The 21796-nt window shown below is 36.8% G+C and overlaps 1 protein-coding gene across 1 annotated transcript in view; it reads right to left on the bottom strand.

The window, feature by feature from the left end:
• The window catches only part of LOC135081186 (head-specific guanylate cyclase), a 141841-nt gene that overhangs the window by 31344 nt on the left and 88701 nt on the right, over window positions 1-21796 (bottom strand). The window contains exons 5-8 of the mRNA XM_063975931.1: window positions 16883-17043; window positions 15298-15506; window positions 8892-9076; window positions 1547-1722 (exon numbers count right to left, since the gene is read on the bottom strand). Of these exons, the coding sequence (XP_063832001.1) occupies window positions 1547-1722; window positions 8892-9076; window positions 15298-15506; window positions 16883-17043 (731 nt within the window). The remainder of the gene's footprint in view (window positions 1-1546; window positions 1723-8891; window positions 9077-15297; window positions 15507-16882; window positions 17044-21796) is intronic.

Raw genomic sequence — 21796 nt, 5'->3', positions numbered from 1 at the left:
TACCTACTGTACCTACTTTATGTACAATATTACGCTACAACATATTAATACAACTATGTACGTACGATGTTGAGTTCCAACCCATTACTGCCGTGTGTCTACACAGCGCCCAGTAACAAACTACACAGTAATAGGAGACCTCCAGAGTCTGTAATTTACAATGGTTATAGTGCCTAACCTAATAGAGCCTACAGGGTAACTGGAAATAGCTTTATACTCCAGTCTTGCCTAGGGATGGGTTGAAACAGTTCTGTAAGGCCCAGAACAGACGGTGAAACGCAACTGCAACTTTCTGATGATTATGATGAATGAAACTGAAACTGAAAGTTTCAAACTGGTCGCGTCATGTGTGGTCTCTCAACGGACGCTATGGCAGAAACTTAGATGCAACTCAAAAGTAACTAGGAGTTGCAGTTTCGTTGCAGTTGCGTTTCACCGTGTTCTGGGCCTAAGTAAGGCGAGTTTCATCACTTTAACTTTAACCGTAACTACTTGTAACTCCGGTGTTTATGTATGGAGTTTGTCAGACGTTTTAGGTTTGTCACAGTTAAAGTAAGATGGTGTAAGATTAAGAGTTGAAAATCAGCCGACAAATCGGTGTAGGTAATGACTGCACTTTCATACATATTCATACTGATAAATTCTTCGATTGAACTATCAGCCAATAAAAAAAGTCTGTACCTAGTCTTACACTTAGAAGAGCCTGTCTTCTCATAATAAATTATGCTAATACAACTTTATCTTTCATAACATTTACAAATTTTAATAAGTGGCCGTTTATAGAGTACTTTCACATGTTTCAGTATTTTTTTGCGTTAACCCTTTCACTGTTTTGGGACAATAATGTGGGACAGTTCTAAGAAGAAATAGCACAAGAAATTCTGTCAATATTGTCAGTCTCGGTCCTAAAATTTTTTTTTTTTTTACATAATATCATATATTAAATGTTTTGTTGCAAAATACTTCTATTACCTACGTACATAAGACACAGTATTCATCTAGATGTGCCCTTGTTGGTAGAATAAAGAATTTATGATGTATCTGTCTATATTCTTTTATAAGAATTGTTATTTCAAGAAACTCCTGAGATTAGTGTCTGAAGGTCACAATAGGGAAATCTAGGTCAGACAGATGCTTAGGATTAGATTAATTGGAATAGAATAGATTGATTTTCAAACGTTAGTAGGCGTAAGTCTGTATTGTTCAAGGTTTTTCTATTGTGAAGTTTGTATTTAAACTAAAGTTAATAACGATAAAAGGTTATATCTAATGAAAATGTAATCTTAAGATTGGATTGGCGCCACAAAAACTAAAAGGCATTTTATTAAATATTTTTGTTTTTCTTTTTGTTATTTAATTTAGCTTTATGGCTAGAGGTTAAAGAAGGACCTTTCTTTTTTAACAAAACTAGAATTATAGATATAGTTCTATTTGTTTTTCTTCTGTCATAACTGAGGGCATAATCAATCCCAGACTTTACGACGAAATAGATAAAGTTCATTTCTGAAGATTGATTCCTACAACTGCTGTCCCAAATCACACTTACCTCAGCCAATGACGATCCAGGTATCTTCAAGGAGAACATGAACGGTGTGTTCACTCTTTTCAATATCTCGCGAAAGTCCAGCGGGACACCTCTGGGACGCAGCAGCCTGAAATACGTCCCAAGCGACGACCCGTGGGACGCGAGGTGCGTCCCGAAGAGTCGCATGAACCCGCCACCTGTTGAGTAATTGAGGGGTTAATAAAGGACACACGGGGTTCCGTAAGGGTTAACATAACGGTTATTAACCCACAGGATAGCGGGGACATTTTATTTTACGTGGATTGAAGTAGGTACTACTGCAATTCTTTTGGTTCTGGAATGCTGTGAAGTAGAAAGAGAGATAGGAATATAACTGTGATTTGTAGATTGAAACTTTTTATTAGGTGATTTAGTTTACTCTCTAATTTCCCAGAGGCAAATGGAGCATTTGGCCTACAGTCCCCACAGTGGAAAGATGGGTTGGGGAGGCATAAGTATATCTAAATGTTTACATTATATTTCTTAGTCGCCTCTTACAATATACACGGTACAAAAAAAATACATCTGAGAGAGTAGTTCTATTCTAATTTGCTGGAACCACACGGCTTAGGTACTTCATATAAAAACGCTTTACCTTAAAATTGTATTGTTAACTATTAATTTACTAAATGAATTATTTGATTTGTTGTCTCTAACATCCGAAACAATGTAATGCTCCAGTTGCGTAAATATTTAAGAGATCCAAAAATACAAAAGATTCGCTTAAATATCATAACTATTTAAAGAAGCGATATAAAACGTTGTTACTTTTTCCTTTAAATTATTCCCATCTCATCACAGCATCTAAAATAATTATATTATTCTAAGCCCGAGAAATAATTGATCAAACAAAGTCAGATAGAGATCAGTAAATTTTGCAGATTTTCCTTGGAAAATTAGACACGTAGCTAATTAAAATTTAATTACAATGAAAGCTTAGCAAACTGGGATAGTCTTGAGGAAATCCTCTTTGTAGGCTGCCGGGTGAGACTTTGTGTAGATTCTAACATTATTTTCATAAGTAAGTAAGTTCTTTGTGAAAATAATGTTGAATAAAAATATATAAAAGCAGTCTTATAGGGATTTCTGGGTACTTTCATATCTCCATAGCAAATTGAATCTAAAAAGACCTACATATTACAAAATTCAACAAAGAGACAGAGCGCCTCTTAAACACTTTTGTTTGTTCTTTAGTTCCCTACCTAATGTAACTCTTGATAACAGAATTAACGAGTACCTACACATCATAAATCATCGAAGATTCCAATTATTTTATGATACCAGAATCAATATTTCACTTAACAAAACGATTAAGCCTCTATTACAAAACTAACTAAAAATACACTTCATTATCTTACCTATAGAATATTTTCATATTCACTAAAATTAATATGAAAATTCAAAGCGTTCACAGCGCTTTCAAGTATCGGCGAGCTGTAACTTAATTATTTATCTACTTACTGCATAATTAACTTCATTTAAGGTATGAACTTCATACCTTATTAGACAGCTCGCTTGTACATATATTATTGGGAAAGCCCTCAGGGCCAATAAAGTATACAATTTACGGGTAGAGTTGGAGTGGTTCGTGGAGGTAGAAACTTCAAAAACTGACTCCCCGAACAATCACTTGAACATGTTAAATAAAGCATCTTGCATCTCTAAAGGCAGAACTAAGTCTAAAATATTGATATATTTGTATATTTGGCTCGTTTTATGCTTCAAACACACCAGCGCGTGCAGATCGCCATCGCCGGTGCCATCATAGGCCAATGACAGGTCGCGCGACCTATGACAGTCCACGCGACCTGTCATTGGCTTATGATACTTTGTTGATTTCTGTCCTACTTTTTGTGTGATTATTTTGTCTGTACATCAAAATTGTTTGTTTACCTAATATAAAAAAATAAGTAAATAAAGCTTATTTTATACACACTGAAGTAGTGTTTTCCAACGTATTCTCAGATCTAATCTAAACCAGCTAGATTCTACTGTGTTAACGTGAACCCCGTTTTTGCTAGACTTCTTCCTTTCCCCACGTCATCCCGACCGATCCTAATCTAGCAAAAACCGTATGCGGGACTCGTGAATAGTGAATACTTTGATTGAAAGATATGAGGCATCAAGCCCAGACTTGGTTTTGTGGGTTAGTTTTGAGTGGTAAAAGATTTTTGCGAGGTTATTTTTGTGTTAAGACAAAATTGAATAAATGAATTAAGAATTTGAAGTTTACGATGTTCATGACACGGATTATAACTCCGTATCTGTATTTAAAAATGTATTGTGAAATCATACGGAAAATTACTAACAATTAATAGTAAAATCAGAACCCAGTTATCGGTTAACTCTTCTCAACACGGTTAATCATTACTGCAATTAAGCTGGTCCAGTAAAAGAAAAGATGTGATCTAATATTCGGATATTTCGGACAAAAATGCAGCAGTACCCGCAGAATGTTTGGCTATTCATCTCCTAAGCTTAAATTAGGTAAAAGTCTTGATTTCATAACCCGATTCTTTTAATTATAGATTGGCTGTGTTTGCTTGAACTATAATCAATTACAGGCTTCAATATATGGCAACTTCCAATTTCTACAAACCCTATGAGCCCTATGTGTAGAAAAAGCCTGCGGAGTCAGGAAAATTACATCTCAAGTTATAACGCACTTAACTAAACAGGCCAATGGAAAAACTGTTGTTGCCTCCCCAGGCAACGATCAATACATCTATATAAATAATGCATCAGCTGAATTGTATATAAGGTGAGTTATCTGGCACTCATTCTTATTTATTCCCGGGAGGCTGTGTTCTAATACATTAGGGGGTATATTCTAAGACATTCCCTTTCGAAGGTGCTCGATTCTAGTATTCTGGCAAGATACGGGTAAAATATTATATCAAAAGTACTTTTAGTCATAACATGAACATTTTGAGCTCGTAATTAGTTATTTAAGGAGAAGTTCAAGATCTACATGATAAACTTTTAATTAGATTTAAACTGACGTGAATAATTTTAGTATATTTCTGCTCGCTGCTTAATTTGCTTGGATGTCGGTCTTTAACGCGCATTTCACAAGCACGTATTATTTATTAAGCCTATTAAATAGTTATTGCGACAAAAACTAAATGAATGATCAAGCACTGAATTCAATTTTAATGCATGAAAACTCTAACACAAATAATACTACTAGCAACTGTTGCTGCTTCAGCCCGATTTTTCTCTGACTTCAATCTGATGCAGGGTTCAATCACTCTTCAATCATCAATTCATCGCCAATTCTTGCAGAGTCTCTCTTAAAATCTAATGTCACCGAGTGCCAGTCTCTACTCAAGTTCAGGCATATAGATTGTAATACAGTAATTAAAACCTTCAGAGAATTGAATATGAAAAAAACCGAGGACCTTTGGGGAATCTCTGTCAGTATTATTGGGACAATTATTGACACCATAGCTCCTCACCTTGCATTCATTTTTAACACATGCATTGATCAAGGTTGCTTTCCTAGTTTAATGAAATTAAGTAAAATAATCCCATTGTTTAAGGCTGGTGATAAATGTGACCCCTCTAATTTTCGGCCGATTTCTATTTTACCAGTACTTAGCAAAATTTTTGAGAAAATTATATTTCATCAACTTCTTTCTCATTTTATTTTCAACAAATTACTTCACAATAAACAATTTGGTTTTACCAAAGGTAGAAGTACTACTGACGCTGGAGTAGCACTACTGAAACACGTCTTTGATGCTTGGGAGAGTAAAAAAGACGCTGTTGGTATTTTTTGTGACCTTTCAAAAGCGTTTGATTGTGTAGACCACCAAACCTTACTAAAAAAATTGCGACATTATGGTGTTTCGGATGAGGCACTTGATCTGTTGAACTCGTATCTCACAGGCAGAAAGCAAAAAGTTTGTATTAATGGAACTGAGTCTTCTGGAGCACCTCTTACCATGGGTGTGCCGCAGGGATCGATATTGGGACCTTTGCTATTTCTTATTTATATTAATGACCTTCCCTACTTTGTAAAAGATCTATGTGATATTGTGTTATTTGCTGATGACACATCTCTCATTTTCAAAGTTGATAGAGGTAAAGTAAACCTTGATGATATAAATGACACACTCTCACAGGTTTTGCATTGGTTTACTGTTAACAACTTATTGTTAAATGCAAACAAAACTAAGTGCATTAAATTTACCTTACCTAATGTGAGGCAGGTTCCCACACAATTGATGGTGAAGAATGAACCATTAAATAGCATAAGTTCCACAACATTCTTGGGAATCACTTTAGACTCTAAACTTCAGTGGGGTCCTCATATTGAAACCTTGTCAGCAAGGCTCAGTTCAGCTGCTTTTGCAGTGAGAAAGATAAGGCAATTAACTGACATTGAAACGGCAAGGCTAGTTTATTTTAGCTATTTTCATAGTATAATGTCATACGGCATATTGTTGTGGGGCTCAGCTGCGGACATTGAAACTGTGTTCGTTCTGCAGAAGAGAGCAGTGCGGGCCATTTATAACCTTGGACCCCGATTTTCCTTGAGAGAATTCTTTAAGGAGATTAATATACTGACAGTAGCTTCACAGTTCATTTATGAAAACCTTTTATATGTTCGCAAAAATATAGAGCAATTTACTAGAAAGAGTGATTTACACAAGTTCAATACAAGAAACAAAAATAAACTTGCCGTTCCAAATTTCAGACTGCACAAGATTGGTGATTCATTTATGGGGAAATGTATTAAACTTTTCAATAAATTACCACAAACTGTTGTAGAATTGCCCATTCATAAATTTAAAGCACATATCAAAAGCACCTTAATGAAAAAGGGCTACTATAAAGTTGATGATTATATAAAGGATAAAAATGTTTGGAATGTTTAACTACCTAGCTCGCATCAATACTTATGACTATAATTTGTATATTTTAAAGACTGTAAAACCTTGAAAAGGAGGCTGACAATAGTGACTGAGTTTCTTGCGCTGCTTCTTCTCAGCACTGGCCCATTTATTGTCCCGAAGCAGTGGTAGGGTTAATATTGGGACGTGTAAAAGCGCTTTTTTAAAGCCTATTTGCAAAAATAAATGAATTTTATGAATTTTATGAATTTTTAATTTTATGAATTTTATAATTTATTTTATCTCATTGATATTTATCTCAACTAATACCTTATTGTAATGAAGTTCTTACCTTACTACAACATAACCATTCCAAAACTCGTCAGTAAGCACATGGCCATTACAAATAATAGCCGAATTCTAAGTGAAAATTAAGGTAAAAAGCAGCCCTGATAATCTACGGACGAAACCGTGACTTTAATGGCAGCCCTGGATCATTAGGGGAGAGGCGGTAGTGTAAAAAGGGGCCTAAATTATACGGGTCGGGGAAAAATCTGTATTTTTAGCCGCCTGCCTTTTGCACCGATTTTTTTTGGGTAGATTGGTAGTTTTGAATGATTTTGTGAGATTATTTATATTAATCCCATGGTTTTCTATTATGTGATGTGCTATTTTATTATCTTACGAGGTCAAAAGTGGACTTGGCAAAAAGTAAAAAAACTATGACGCATAGTACCTATTTAATCAAGTGCGATAGCAAAGATATACTTAGGTCTCGTGCAAAAGAGAAGAATATAGTGTCGAGCGTGATGAACATTTCACTGCTACGCGCAATTTAGGCTTTAAAAAAAAGTAAATTCTTAAGATAACTACAAAGAAAAAAGCAACGAACCCTATGTACGAGACATTTTCCTCTTGTTTTCAGAAGATCTTTAATTTCACAAAAATCAGTGTCCCAGTCTAATACGCTCGTATTCACAAACATTACTGTGAGGTCTCACAGTGCGCGTGGACGCACAGGGTGACACACGAACCAATCACAGTTCGTTCGATTTGCTGCTTCGTTTGTGAATACGGATGTAAGTTCTTTTAAAAGAGGGCAGTTAATTAAACAAACGTTTCCTCGTTGCCCATAAAAATCATTCTGCTAGTAAATAGGCCATAGCTAGATTGCAGATACAAAGTGAATTAAATCCATGGAAATAGTTGGCGCTTTTTAGGCCATAATTTCACGGGATTCGTGTAGTTGAAAGTAGCATTAGGTTATAATTTTGGCAAAAGACTTTACACTGCAGTGCCAAAGTGGGACAAAATAAACATGGGGAATAAATCTCAAAAATGTGCGGTACTATGGTAGCCAAAATGGCCTATTGTTGGCAGGGGCGAGAAAGCTAGAAACCTAACTTTTAGACGTAAGCTATGCTAAGAAGGTCGAGTAACTTAAGATGTATAGTGGCTTTTTTGTTTAGTTTTCAGGATGTGTACAATAATACATTTACGAGATATAAGAGTTTAAATTAGTCCGTCAGTTAACTTATCAAAAAATACACGACGTATTTTTCACTTTCAATTTCCAATGCAAAAGTCCAAAAGAAGAGGCCCGTGATGTCAAGAAGTGCTAAAATAGTGTAGCACTTTGTGACGTCACGCCGATCTTCAACGCATCATAATCGTAATTACTTGTTTGATTGACCAGCAAAAAGAAATTTGTGTTCAATATTTTTTGAAAAATATAGGTACTTAATTGACGGACTAAAGTTGAATTTTAGGAAACTAGCTTATTCTAACTTTAGCGTACGTGGGCCAAATATTCCTAGATCAAATCCAAAGCCAAAATAACTGCATTTCAGATATTCCGCAGAATTTATTCGGGGAATGTGTTCGTGTTGCATGCTATTTTGTGATTTCTGTCAAATACTATTTCTATTTCCTATGTCAATATTCAATACCCCACGGAAATAAGTTGGGGGAAATAGAAATTGGTTTAGTCAAAATTCGCATGGAGTAGAATAGAATTCAACACATAGGATTATTTTGAATTTATTTAAATTGTACACCTATTTTTGGACAGTTTGATAAACTTTTTATAAAATCTGTTGCTACATCACAGTCAATTTTCAGGATACTCCAGTACCTGATAATAATATCTTAAAATTCCCGGTTTATGTTCTATTTATGTCGCTATGTTTTAACAGCATTTATACAACTAATGTATTGCTGCTTGATTTCTTTGAAGACGTGAATTAGTTTGTAAACTAAGTTTTGATTTATGATTAAAAAAAAATACCATCTAAGTTATTTGGGTGTGAAAAATAAACAAACAAAGATTAACGTTCACTTGTTTAGTAGAGTCAGCGTCAAATAGTTCGTGACTATCATGGCAAAACAACCTTATTCCAAATGTAACATAGACGTATTGCAAACTTTTTGACTGCTTTGGATGTCACGAAGTATTTGACACTGACTATACTTAAAAATCCAAAACTCACCTAGTTGAACCAGCTCCAATCTTTTATCCGTGACAAAATGCCAGGGGAAAGCTTTGCAAAAGCTCGCGACTCCGATCTTGAGATCAGCTGCCTTGCTTGAGGAGGCGATGGTGACCGACTCAGCTACTGGTTCACAGTTCTCCTCTTTGGACTTCTGACGTAGTGGTACAGCGTTTATTTCATACCTGTAAATAAAATACTGTTACAAACATTCAGATTGACATCGAAGTTTTTATAGTTAGATAGGCGTATTTCGGTTTTAAGGCACACGTCAACCTGGAAACGGATCGTAACCGCATCGAGGCGGTCAGTATTCTTTGTATGAAACTACGCATACCTACTTATCCCCACCGTAACGTAAACGCCTCGCCTCGTTTGCCAGCGCGGTAAAAGGCGATACCAGAGTAAATTATGGCGATACGGTGTCGGTCGATCCCTTTCCGGGTAGGTAAGTATGCTATGACCTTTAGGAATAAACTGATGCTATAGTCATAATTACCATCAGGTCAATTAGGACGCAATCCTGGTATTAAGTGAGATGCAGTCTAGGGTGGTACATATTCGCCCTGTAAGTGCCTATTCACTCTCGCCTTGAAAAGGTCAGGATTTTTTGTCCCTTACTTTTTTTGTAAAAAAAAAAGTTAGTTATTTCTTACATTACATGGCTAAAATGCTGCAATGATTATTTATTTATTTTACATGGAAAGTTAACAAGAATGTTTGTAATCTAGTAAAGTGATGCCGCATCGTGATATACCAGATTTAGGTCACCGATAGCTGATGCTAAAGTAATGTTCTTAAATGAATAATAAAAAAATCGTGATTTTGATCACAAAAGGAAAATATGAAAAGTGTGGAAATATGACACATAATAATTTTGTAATAATTATAATTTAAACCATCTATTATATTATTATTACACTAGCTTTTGCCCGCGGCTTCACCCGCGTGAAATTTAGTTTGTCACAGATCGTCATAAATTATAGCCTATATGTTATTCTGGGTTATTAACAACAATACTGTAAAGTTTTAATAAAATCTGTTCAGTAGTTTTTGCGTGAAAGAGTAACAAACATGTTGACGTCCAGACATCCAGACATCCAGACATCCATACAAACTTTCGCATTTATAATATTAGTAGGATTTTACAATAGGCTTTACTAACCATTGTAATACTAATTCGTATTTTTTATCGTTATCTTAAAATGACTGAAAGATATTATCATTTTTCGAAGAACATGCAATTACTCAAAATGTAGGGGAAAGTAGTACGAGATGATCCCCTTAAGCGGGAATCGCTGTAAAATACATATTTTTCAAGGTAAACCAAAAATAAAGACGATTACTACTAGTATATTTATCTACCCAACTTTCTTTATACTCAAAACCAGAAATTAATTGAGGTTTCATTAAAATATTTCATTTTTTGCAAAACCTTACAAAGTGATCATCTTGTACACCCCTGTGGGTAAGATGATCCCCCAGGTAGGGGTAAGATGATCCCTATGATTCTGTTCTATGATCTATTCTTTTATGGTTATATTCCTTTCGGAGTACCTAATTATGCGAACAAATCGTTAAAAAGTTAGAAAAGAAAAACATTTACGAATTAAATAACGAAAATAACTGATTCTTTCTTAGTACCTGCTAAAAAGCGTTTAAATAATTGTAACGCTTTTTGGCTGGAGCTGTGTTGAATATATCACAAATAAATTCACCTGCTTCATCACCCTCTACCCCAGCACATGCTTTATGGCCCCATTTTCCACATGCATAACATTTTATCCATCCTTCACCCTTGGTATCGCTTGAAAACTTTTCTGTTCAGTACAGCCACTCAGTATCATCTCCTTCAGACTCAGGTGAGTTATATGAAGTTCTCTTTCTTTTATTTCACTTCCCTTTACCTACTCCATTGACTTTTTTGTTTTAATTCCCAGGGATCATCTCGTACATATAGGAAGGGATCATCTTGACCCAAGTCCCACTTTTTGTTAAATATTTGCTAAAATAATCTACAAGTACGCGGCTACGTTTTTATGGCCAAAATATTAAAATTAAACATAATAGAAAGCCTAACTACAACAGTAATTACATTTAACATTGTTTGAATAAAAGTAACATAAGCTCAAAGTCATGCCTATTTTAGATCAGAAGTACACAATTTTTCTTTTTTCTCGTCAAATTCGATGTATCGCTCACGCCACCATTGCGATTTGACTGAGGCGGGGATGTGTCCAGAGCTATGTTTTACCAGTGAAAGAAACTAAATGACGTTAGTGGTTTCAGCACAATCGCGAAAGATCATCTTACCCCAGGGGATCAACTCGTACTACTTTCCCCTACTATAAATAAATGACTTTCTTTGTAATTTATGCTAAGAAAGTCAAAGAAAAAGATCTGTCTTCGATAAGCAACAACGAAATAATGATATTGCCACTTTCGAAAATTTCCTACAAAATGTCGTTACGATCACGATAAGAATTTAATTTATGCCGATGAAAAAATGTATTGTAAACGAAGATTGATGTCTTTGCTTCGTCGTTAATCAAAGTTTAGGTAATATGGCTAGAAATAGTCTAAAATACTTACGTCAATTCAACTAATTAAAATCCTCCAGGAATATTAAAATTTGAGTTGACCACGTATTATATCAAAGTTAGAATCCCTTTTTAAGGAGTCTTTCTTGCGTATTTTGCGCACCTACGATTAAATAAAATCATAGTAGTTTTTTTGCTACTGTACAAAGTTTCCTTGTCTGTTTTTAAGTCTCTAGTAAACAATCTCAAGTCATGTTATAATTTATTCGTGTAGACAAATTAATCAAGTCTCCAACAGAACTGCTGATAAAACAAATTAACAAAAGTTGTCAGAAATGTCAGTGTCGTTTTCTAATTATTTGACTCGGCGGATAAAATAACATAACTTCTTAATCCTACATATTCATATTCCGCGCCCTAAAATTTTTGTTTCAATAAAAATCAAAATAAAGTCTCCACAAAGATCTGTATAAAATATCTGAATAATTCAGTAAGTGCGACGCAAATTCGAGTCAAAAATGTTACTGTGATTTTTCTTTCAACTGTAAATTTTCCACAATAGAATACCAAATTCGGCCCTTTCTGACATTTTAAACAAGCAACTTATTGTTGTATTGTAAAATATGTATTCTGCAGCGTGGAATAAATATGTAAATGTCTTATTTCTACATTTACTTTATTATAACGGCGGCACTCCACAATTTATGCTATTGTTGTGAATTGTATCATTTATTTCAGTGTTATTCTTCTTTTCTTGTCTATTTTCTTTGTTCAATAAATACCTAGAACATTTGTAAATTAATTTATGTTAGTTGTTCTTGCGATTGCTACTTCAATTTTCGTTGCTTCTTACACAGAAAGGAGAATAAAAACGGGGTGACCCCATAATTAGGTACCTACAACGAATCGTTAATCAATCAACACCAACTACCTATGCCGTATTGTTTCGATTAAGTAGGTATGAGATCTTCAGATATAAGTCCTTGAAAACGATATGAGGAAACTACTACAAAATGTATACTGAAAATGCCATACTAATTTATACCAAATAATTTCTTTATACGCTTGATACGTAATAAATGATGCGTCCATTTACACAGTGGTAACAACATTAGTATTAGTAAGACTCTGAAACCAATACATTGTTCCAAATAACATATAGAGTCTATTAAGTTTGTATTGTCCATCCTTCATTGAATACCATAATACAATAATGCAATAATCCTCACACAATACCAATAAAGCCAATCAATGGACATCCCATGGACGTAAACACTGCATCTTATGTGGTTGTAATTAGAGCTATTTTCCAACACAAATGGGCAGCCTGATGTGCTGTGAATGGAATGAGTCACCCCACGTCGGAGTGGGTCGATACGTGTTTGTTTAAGGAGATAATTAAATAAATAAATATCCTTGGACATTTTACACTGTGCCTTCTAGTCCCAAACTAAGCATAGCTTGTACTATGGGTACTAGACAACAGATGTAAACATAGGTACTTAAATACTTTTTTTTTGTAAATACATACATAATCTGTTGTACAGTCACGGAATGAAAAGGTTCGTCAGTTTTCAAATTGATTCCTTCAACGAATCGCGAGCACATATTACCTTTTGAAACTATGTTACAGAATAATCTCGAGTTAGAGAAAATAATCTTTAACTGTTCGTCAGTAAAGCTCAAAATTATTCAGATCAAAGTTGTTTGACGATTTAACTTGTCAAGAAGATTATTATGATTGATAAACTAAAACCATCTTGTTGGTTCAACCTGCCATTATCTATTAAATAAATAAAAAACTACATTTTGTAACATTGCACTGATGGGATAGAAAAATAAACAAGCAAAACCTTATTCGTTAGCAATCGTCATTATTTATTTAAATGTTAGCAGCACTGTTTCTTGCACGGTTATGTTGGCAGGTTTGACTCTTACAGTGCAAGCGAAAACCGACACTAAGGTGACGAACCTTTTCATTCCGCGACTGTACATAGAAAACACCCAGACCCGTCACAGAAATTAAAATTCATCATTTCAATTTCTGCCCGGCCGGGAATCGAACCCGGGACCTCTCGGCAAAGTAGCCCGTTCTGAACCACTACACCAAACGGCCGACTAGACAACGAATTAGGTAAAGTGTACATTGTAAGGATTAATAGCTAGATATTGTGGACTTTTATGTGGTTGAAGGAAGCGTGTTGCAATTTAAATGGCTGAAGTGAACTGAAGACGCTGGTTTACAGGACTCTTTTGACTACAGTCAGCGTCAAATAGTTCGTGACACCCAAAGTGGCCAAAAAGTTGACTACAGGTATGGCTGGTTTTAGTGTCACGCGGACCGTCCGGTGTGGACCCGCTCCGCACGGCCAATCTGTATGAACTTCTAGGGAGCGTTTTAGAGTAATGCGGTCCGGAGGAACCGCTCCGCTCCCTAGCAGTTCATACAAATCGGCTGTGCGGAGCGATCCGCACTGACAGTCCGCGTGACACTAAAACCAGCCATACTTGTAAACCAGCGTCTAGGCAGGTACGTAACTACGTACTTACCGTACCTGAACATCTGACACAAAGAATCTAGTGTTTTGAGAAAGTTTGAAGACCTGTAGTCAGTATTTAACCGCACATTTGTTGTCTTTGTTCCTTTGTCAAGAGGGAATGGAAAGTGTCATAAAACCCAGTGTAGCAAAGTTCACAGAATTTGTCAACAGTTCACAATCTTATGAACAAACGACGGCACATCAAAGTAAACACTCTTGCATTTGAAATAGGTGCGATTTTGCAACAAATGTAAGCATAATGTGCTGACGACGGTACATCTGGATTCTATGAAACTAACCAAGAGCCGCCAACATGATCTTTTTGTGTGACACTCAGCATGCTCGTTAGTGTACAAATTGGAATCAATGTTTCTCTTTGAGAAAGTATCTCATTCGTGCATGTATTTGCACGAATAGAGTTGAATGAAAATCTATTTAGTTCTGCAATTTCATGGTGTTTAAAAAGCAGTAGCTTTTTGCATGAAAAAAAAAACACGTATTTACATTTACAAAAGTATCTTATTTCTAGTTCGAAATAGTTGTATGAATCTTATTATTGCCGTTCGCATGAAAACGGGTGGCATGTGGCGGTTAAAATGTTCTATAGGGAGGCTTACGTCTAGAACTGGACTGTATTTTTCTGAAATGATGTTGTCTAGACTTCTACATAAGTATTTGACTGTTACAGTGTACTTAAAATCTCTTTTTGTGCTTCCCTTTTTACTTTTATATTATCCGCCAAAATCTTATCCATTAGGTAAATTAAGTGCTTGAGTGAGAATTACCAATGTCTATAGTCTTCTGGTGCCGGAGAAGCAGACCCCAGAAGACTCATCCTTATTCTTGCTAACGCGTCTTACTTCTACAGTAGGTGTTTCATAGACTCTGCATGTTCTCCACATGTTCGACAGCAGTCGTCCATTGTTAGGCCTATCTTGTGGAGCATGTGGTTCGTTGTGTAAAGTCCGGTCGCTGAGCACATAGAATTTTGTCCAATGACCCCAAGCTCACGCGTAATTTTATTGCTGTCGCGTTCTGTCACTCACTGCGGCCGCCCGTAGCACAGTCGCGACAGGAATTGTATAATTACGCGTGAGCGATAAGGATGAGTAGTTTGGAGTCATTGTACGAAATTCTATCTGCTCGGCGACCGGACTTTAGTGTCTTGTTAGTACACCCGTAAGCACTCGGGGCTGCCTTCTCTGTGTGTACAGTGTACTTACGGAGTTAGCGGAGTTTTGGGCTGACAATGTGTAGGTTTGTTGTCGACACGATAAGAAGAAGAAGAAGAAGAAGAAGAAGAAGAAGAAGAAGAAGTTTACTTACTTAAATCTCCTAGGGTCATTAGTGTAACTCTTCAGTCTTATGTCCGTCTGCGTGGCGTACAGTCGGCGGGCGATCATCCTCAGGCTGCCCACTAAGAGGTACGCCACAGGCTCGCTCTCTGTCGTGAGGTGGAGTTCGATCTTGCCCTCTTGTGATGTGGTACACACGAAGGCTGCTTCGTACTCCGTCTTGTCTTTGAGGCCGTCATCCTGTGGGAAAAAGGGACCAGGTCATAAAAGATCCATTTGAAATATTCTATCATCAATAACGTAATTCTCTACTACAGGAGCACGAATCTCTTTACCAGAGGCAAATGGAGGATTTGACCTGCACTACTAGTGTTTTAATCAGCACCACACACTTTTTTCTTAATTTTATAAGCTGTAGCCTGTATATAATTACGTTATCTTAAGTAGAGGGAAAGTTGTAATTTTTAAACAATTTGGTGATGAAAAATTTTAATTTACAGATAAAACCAGGAAACATGTACTACAATCATCTTTGTGACTTTTTACACCCGGTAGTCATCGAAATATTTTAATTAAATCTGCGACATTCACTTATATTTTAGAATTCAACTACCTACGATATTGATAGTCACTTTGCGAGATTATGGAAGGACTTTAAAAATTCAGTCTGATACAAAATTAACGCCGGCGACAATGGAGTTAAAAACTTGTATTTTGGCGGGAATTATTCATGACCGAGCTAAAATGAGAGTAATCAGATTATTTAGACCAAAAAACTCCATCCTTTAAGACTGGATTCAAAACGGATTGTAATTGAGTTTACCGTCACTTTGAATCGTTTCAAAGTCTATTTTCAGGATAATAGCCTGTGACAATGGTTAACAATGAAGTTAAATTTATTTTTAGCATTTTAACGATTTATTAGGATAAGTACTCAATCATTGGGAGCATTATCGTGTAATAAAAAAAAACAAGCAATGTGTCAGTGAATAAGAATGGTTAGTAAGTCACACGAATATTATCCGAATTTACTTTTTAACTTATATTTTACTTTACTCATTAGCCACTTATGAAAATTGGGAATTTGAAGGTTTAAAATTTGGAATAAAAAGTCACATCTATCGATTTGCATTTGATAAATAAGAAATGATCATGAAATCTAATGATAACTAATATTATATCATATAAACGTAAAAGTTTGCGACAAGGATAAAAGTTAGTCGTCATAATTGAAGGGTACAGGGGCAAAACAAGGAATGTCCCTAAAATTCAAAAGTATATTTTTGAGGGCAATATTTTCGATTTCCCGCGTATTTTTATTTGAAATTATACAAAAAGCGTAAAAACAAGTAATAGACATATGTATAGTTTATAATTTTAAGTGACACATAAGAATATTTTAAACTTTAATACATAACTTTTTGTGTTTGTGACATTTCTTGTTTTGCCCCTGTACCCTTCAATTAAGGTCTACTCATTTGCAGCTAGGTATGTAATTTGTGTGGTACTCGTAGGTGGCACTATCTAAACACTGAGCATCTTATATCATTGTAATACGTCTGATTTTTCAACAAAAATTTATGGTCTAATGTGCTGCTTACTCTATTCAAACATACCTGATCATGTAACACATCGTGCACGCTGTCCAGTGTCGTCAAGAATTCAATCAAATTGGTGCCTAAACATTTGAATGCTCTTTCTAGTCGACAGTTGTGTGAGAACGCTGTTAAAATTAAATATTCCCCTAATTTCGCCATAAAGTCCTTGGTGCTAACACCTGAAACAAAACAAAAATAGTTGAAAGACTTATAAAGTACCTAAATTAGCAAGCAAGGTAAGCACTGGGATATCCTATGTAGTTATGACATCCACGGGAAGAATGGGGTTCACATAATTACGCCCGGCGTTTCTTCTCAGCACTTGCCATATTTTATGTTTGTCTCGAAGCGCTGGTAGGGCCCAAAAGATAAGAAGACATGTAAAGTGCCCCAAAAGGGCTACCTTTTTTTTCTATTTACTATATTTTGACGTTCATAAGTGCCACTTGTGGTCTAAATTAAATAAATATTTTTGATTTTGATTTTTTACACAATCGCATTCAAGTCGCGTTGCTGTTACGCCTTCTATGTAGCATAAGTATGTATGTATCTTAGTTAATCGTCTGAAAAAAAAATAACAGAGGGCGTAATTTGAAGCATACCGCAGAAAACGAAATGATAATAACCTAAAAATTTAATAACCTAAAGGTCACATTTTCTTCCCACTGCAACAGCTTTTCTCCCCAATAATAAAATTGCTGAAAAGCCAACATTATCATAAATTTCTTGCCAAGACGCGTGTCATCTGCTTAAGCAGAAATAATCTGGAACTTAATAAAGATATTGCAAAGTACATTTTCAAATTCAATTTGAGACAGCGTAGTCGGCGAAAAATCTTGTTTCTTTTTTAAACTCCTGTCTAGATTATGAAATTTAAAGTTGGGAGCTGAAGTTGTCAAGGAACAGTGGTAGTTGGTAGTTTAGAGAACAAAATTAAGTTGGGTCGTCTTTATGAATATTTGCCTTTTGTACTGCTCTATCATTTAGGAAAGATTTGGGTTTTTCCTTCCAATGAAAGACATTGGGAGTGTCTTTCTTTTATTCGTCTTATAAATTCCAAAAACTCCGCCGTTACCTTTTGCCTTAAATCGCCGAAATGAAAAGGTTATTTTTATAGGTCAAGTTCCATTTGAAGACATTCTTGAAACATCGAATTCCAATCCCCGTACATTCGTATACGAATACCTTCGTAATTTGTGAGAATTCGTATGCGACTTGGAATTGTAATGTTTCAAAAATATACCTTCTTTCATCTAAATTGCTCACAATATGAATATCGATGTTTCCATTTTGCCAATGATTTCGCACGCGTAATATTTCGTACTGGAATTTCTTTACAAAATGGCCTCAAAATGGAGGTGTATATAAATAAACTAGCTTTGGTCGCCCGCTACGCGGGCTACAAAAGCTAGATCTGCGATGCTGGCCGCTCCGGGCTTCGCCCTACGCGGCGCTCGGCCTGCGGCCTCGCATTCGGAGCTCGGCCTGCGGCCTCGCATTCGGAGCTCGGCCTTCGGCCTCGCAAAAATAACAGGGGGCGTCTATTGTCTGTCGCGGTGCTCTTGTGCTTTTTTGACGCAACACAAGTTTAACTATGGTAACTCTCGGGATTTGAACCATCGCTCGGCCTTCGGCCTCGCCTTTCTGTCTGTCACTGTGCTCTAGTCCTTTTTTGACGCATTGAAAATAAATCTATGGCGACTCACAGGCTTTAAACTATCGCTCGGCCTTCGGCCTCGCCTTTTTCTACGTTAACCAAGCCCCCCTGCATACAATTTGTATGGAAAACTCAGTTCCATTTGGAAAATGGGTAACTGCTTGGCGGCCATCTTGGATTTCCAAAATTTTGCATTTTTCCCTTAATCTGGACGATTTTCCGCGCCGAAACCTATTTTTCATTTTTTTCTATCCTCACCCAGTCCCGTGAAACAATTCCTTAAAACCACCCAAGTCCCAAAATTTTGAGTTCCCCTAACTCCCAGTGTTGCCAGGTGATCGAGCTAAAAATGGTCAAATGTCATTAGTTTCACCTATTTGCAGGAGGCGTCATCCAAATTTTTGACCGAAAGTCGTTATTTCCATTTTTTACCTTTTTGGACCAAAACTCTCAAAGTATGGCAACACTGGAAATTTTAGTTTTCCCAAACGATACTCCTTGACAAACTACGTAATCGCCCCATACAACTCAACTTTCCCAAATGTTGCCAACTGCCCGAAAAATGCATTTGAAAAATCAGAAATCTGAAACTTTTTACATAATGGCCGCCTGCTCAGCCGCCATCTTGATTTTCTGACATTTCGGATTTTTCCCATAATCTGGGTCGTATAACCGACCAAACCACATTTTTGGATTTTCCCTGCCATATCTCCTTCTGTCCGTCCTTAACTTTAAAGACACCCATGTCGAAAAAAATACTTTTCCCCGTAACTCCCAGTGTTGCCAGGTGATCGAGATGACAATGGTCAAATGTCATTTGTACGATCCTTTTGCAGGAGGCGTCATCCAAATTTTTGACCGGAAGTCGTTATTTCTACTTTCGACATTTTTGGACCAAATCTCCTAAGGTATGGCAACACTGGAGAAATTTCTTCACCCAAGCGAAACCTCTCGACAAGACACACAACCGCCTCATAAAACTCGACTTTCCAAAATGTTGCCATGTACTCGAAAAATGAATTCCAAAAATTCGAAATTTTCAACTTTTTACAAAATGGCTGCCCGCTCAGCCGCCATCTTGATTTCTTGACATTTCGGATTTTTCCCATAATCTGGGTCGTATATCCGACCAAACGACATTTTTATTTTTCTTCTGCCATGAGTCCTTCTGTCTGTCCTTAACTTTAAAGTCACCCATGTCGCAAAAAAAACTTTTCCCCATAACTTTCAGTGTTGCCAGACTTTTTCCATAAAAATGGTGAAATGTCATTCGGGTCCCCAAATGTCACCAGACTGCATTCCAAGTTTATGGAATTTTTGGAAATTTCCATTTTCTACTATCCGGGGCCGTGGTGGAAAATTTTCTTCCAAAATGGTAGTTTTTTCTGATTCATGGCAACACTCGAATAACAGACCAACAATCGCCCGGAACATTGTACCCCACTCCGGTGTCGCCATCTACCGGAAAATTCGTGTCAATGTTTGGGAATTTTTTGATCGCAACAAAATGGCCGACGGCTCAGCCGCCATCTTGTTTTTTGATAATCTGTGAATGGGACTCTGAAGCAGACTATATACGTCAAAAATAACCAAAAGAAATTTTCAAAAACAATTGCGCATCTCGGAATGACACCTCTCCAAACACACCCCTGAAATCGCGTTTTCAATCCAAGATGGCGGCGCGGCCATTTTGTTTTTCCATTTTTTTCTCACATTTTTGAACACACCTTGGCAACCCTAATAAACTCCCAAAAAGGAAAAAATTCAGGATGAAAAACAAAAAAGTTGGAGTTTCAAAAAGTGCCGCCATTTTGTTTTTTGGTTCAAAAAATCTAGTAAAGCTGGCAGTCGAAAAATCTAGTTTAAAACAAACACCAACAATTTTACCCCTCTCCCCTTTAAATACCCCAAAAATACCCCTGATCAGTCAGTGAGTCAGTGAGTGGTAATCGAGCTTTATATAATATAGACTAGCTTTGGTCGCCCGCTACGCGGGCTACAAAAGCTAGATCTGCGATGCTGGCCGCTCCGGGCTTCGCCCTACGCGGCGCTCGGCCTGCGGCCTCGCATTCGGAGCTCGGCCTTCGGCCTCGCAAAAATTACAGGGGGTGTTTACTGTCTGTCACTGTGCTCTTGTGCTTTTTTGACGCAACACAAGTAAATCTATGGCGACTGTCGGGATTTGAACCATCGCTCGGCCTTCGGCCTCGCCTTTCTGTCTGTCACTGGGCTCTAGTCCTTTTTTGACGCATTAAAAATTAATCTATGGCGATTTTTGGGCTTGAAACTATCGCTCGGCCTTCGGCCTCGCCTTTTTCTACGTTAGCTGAGCCCCCCTGCATACAATTTGTATGGAGAATTTAGTTCCTTTAGGAAAACGGGTGAACGCTTGGCGGCCATCTTGGATTTCCAAAATTTTGCATTTTTGCCTTAATCTCGACCATTTTCCGCGCCGAACCCCATTTTTACTTTTTTTCTAACTTCACCCAATCCCGTAAAACAATTCCTTAAAACCACCCATGTCCCAAAATTTTGAGTTTCCGTAACTCCCAGTGTTGCCAGGTCATCGAGCTAAAAATGGTCAAATGTCATTAGTTTGACCTATTTGCAGGAGGCGTCATCCAAATTTTTGACCGGAAGTCGTTATTTTCATTTTTTACATTTTTGGACCAAAACTCTCAAAGTATGGCAACACTGGAAATTTTTGTTTTCCCAAACGATACTCCTTGACAAACTACGTAATCGCCCCATACAACCCGACTTTCCCAAATGTAACCAACTGCCCGAAAAATGCATTTGAAAAATCGAAAATCTGAAACTTTTTACAAAATGGTCGCCCGCTCAGCCGCCATCTTGATTTTCCATGATTTCGGATTTTTCCCATAGTCTGGGTCGTATAACCGACCAAACCCCATTTTTGGATTTTCCCTGCCATATCTCCTTCTGTCCGTCCTTAACTTTAAAGACACCCATGTCGAAAATAATACTTTTCCCCGTAGCTCCCAGTGTTGCCAGGTGATCGAGATAAAAATGGTCAAATGTCATTTGCACGACCCCTTTGCAGGAGGCGTCGTCCAAATTTTTGACCGGAAGTCGTTATTTCTACTTTCGACATTTTTGGACCAAATCTCCCAAAGTGTGGCAACACTGGAGAAATTTCTTCACCCAAGCGAAACCTCTTGACAGGACACACAACCGCCTCATACAACTCGACTTTCCAAAGTGTTGCCAACTACTCGAAAAATGCATTCTAAAATTTCGAAATTTTCAACTTT

This window comes from Ostrinia nubilalis, chromosome 19 (assembly GCF_963855985.1).
Source record: "Ostrinia nubilalis chromosome 19, ilOstNubi1.1, whole genome shotgun sequence".
Lineage (NCBI taxonomy): Eukaryota > Metazoa > Arthropoda > Insecta > Lepidoptera > Crambidae > Ostrinia > Ostrinia nubilalis.
The sequence above is the reverse complement of the archived record's forward strand: the minus strand, read 5'-3'. Positions and strand labels throughout refer to the sequence as shown.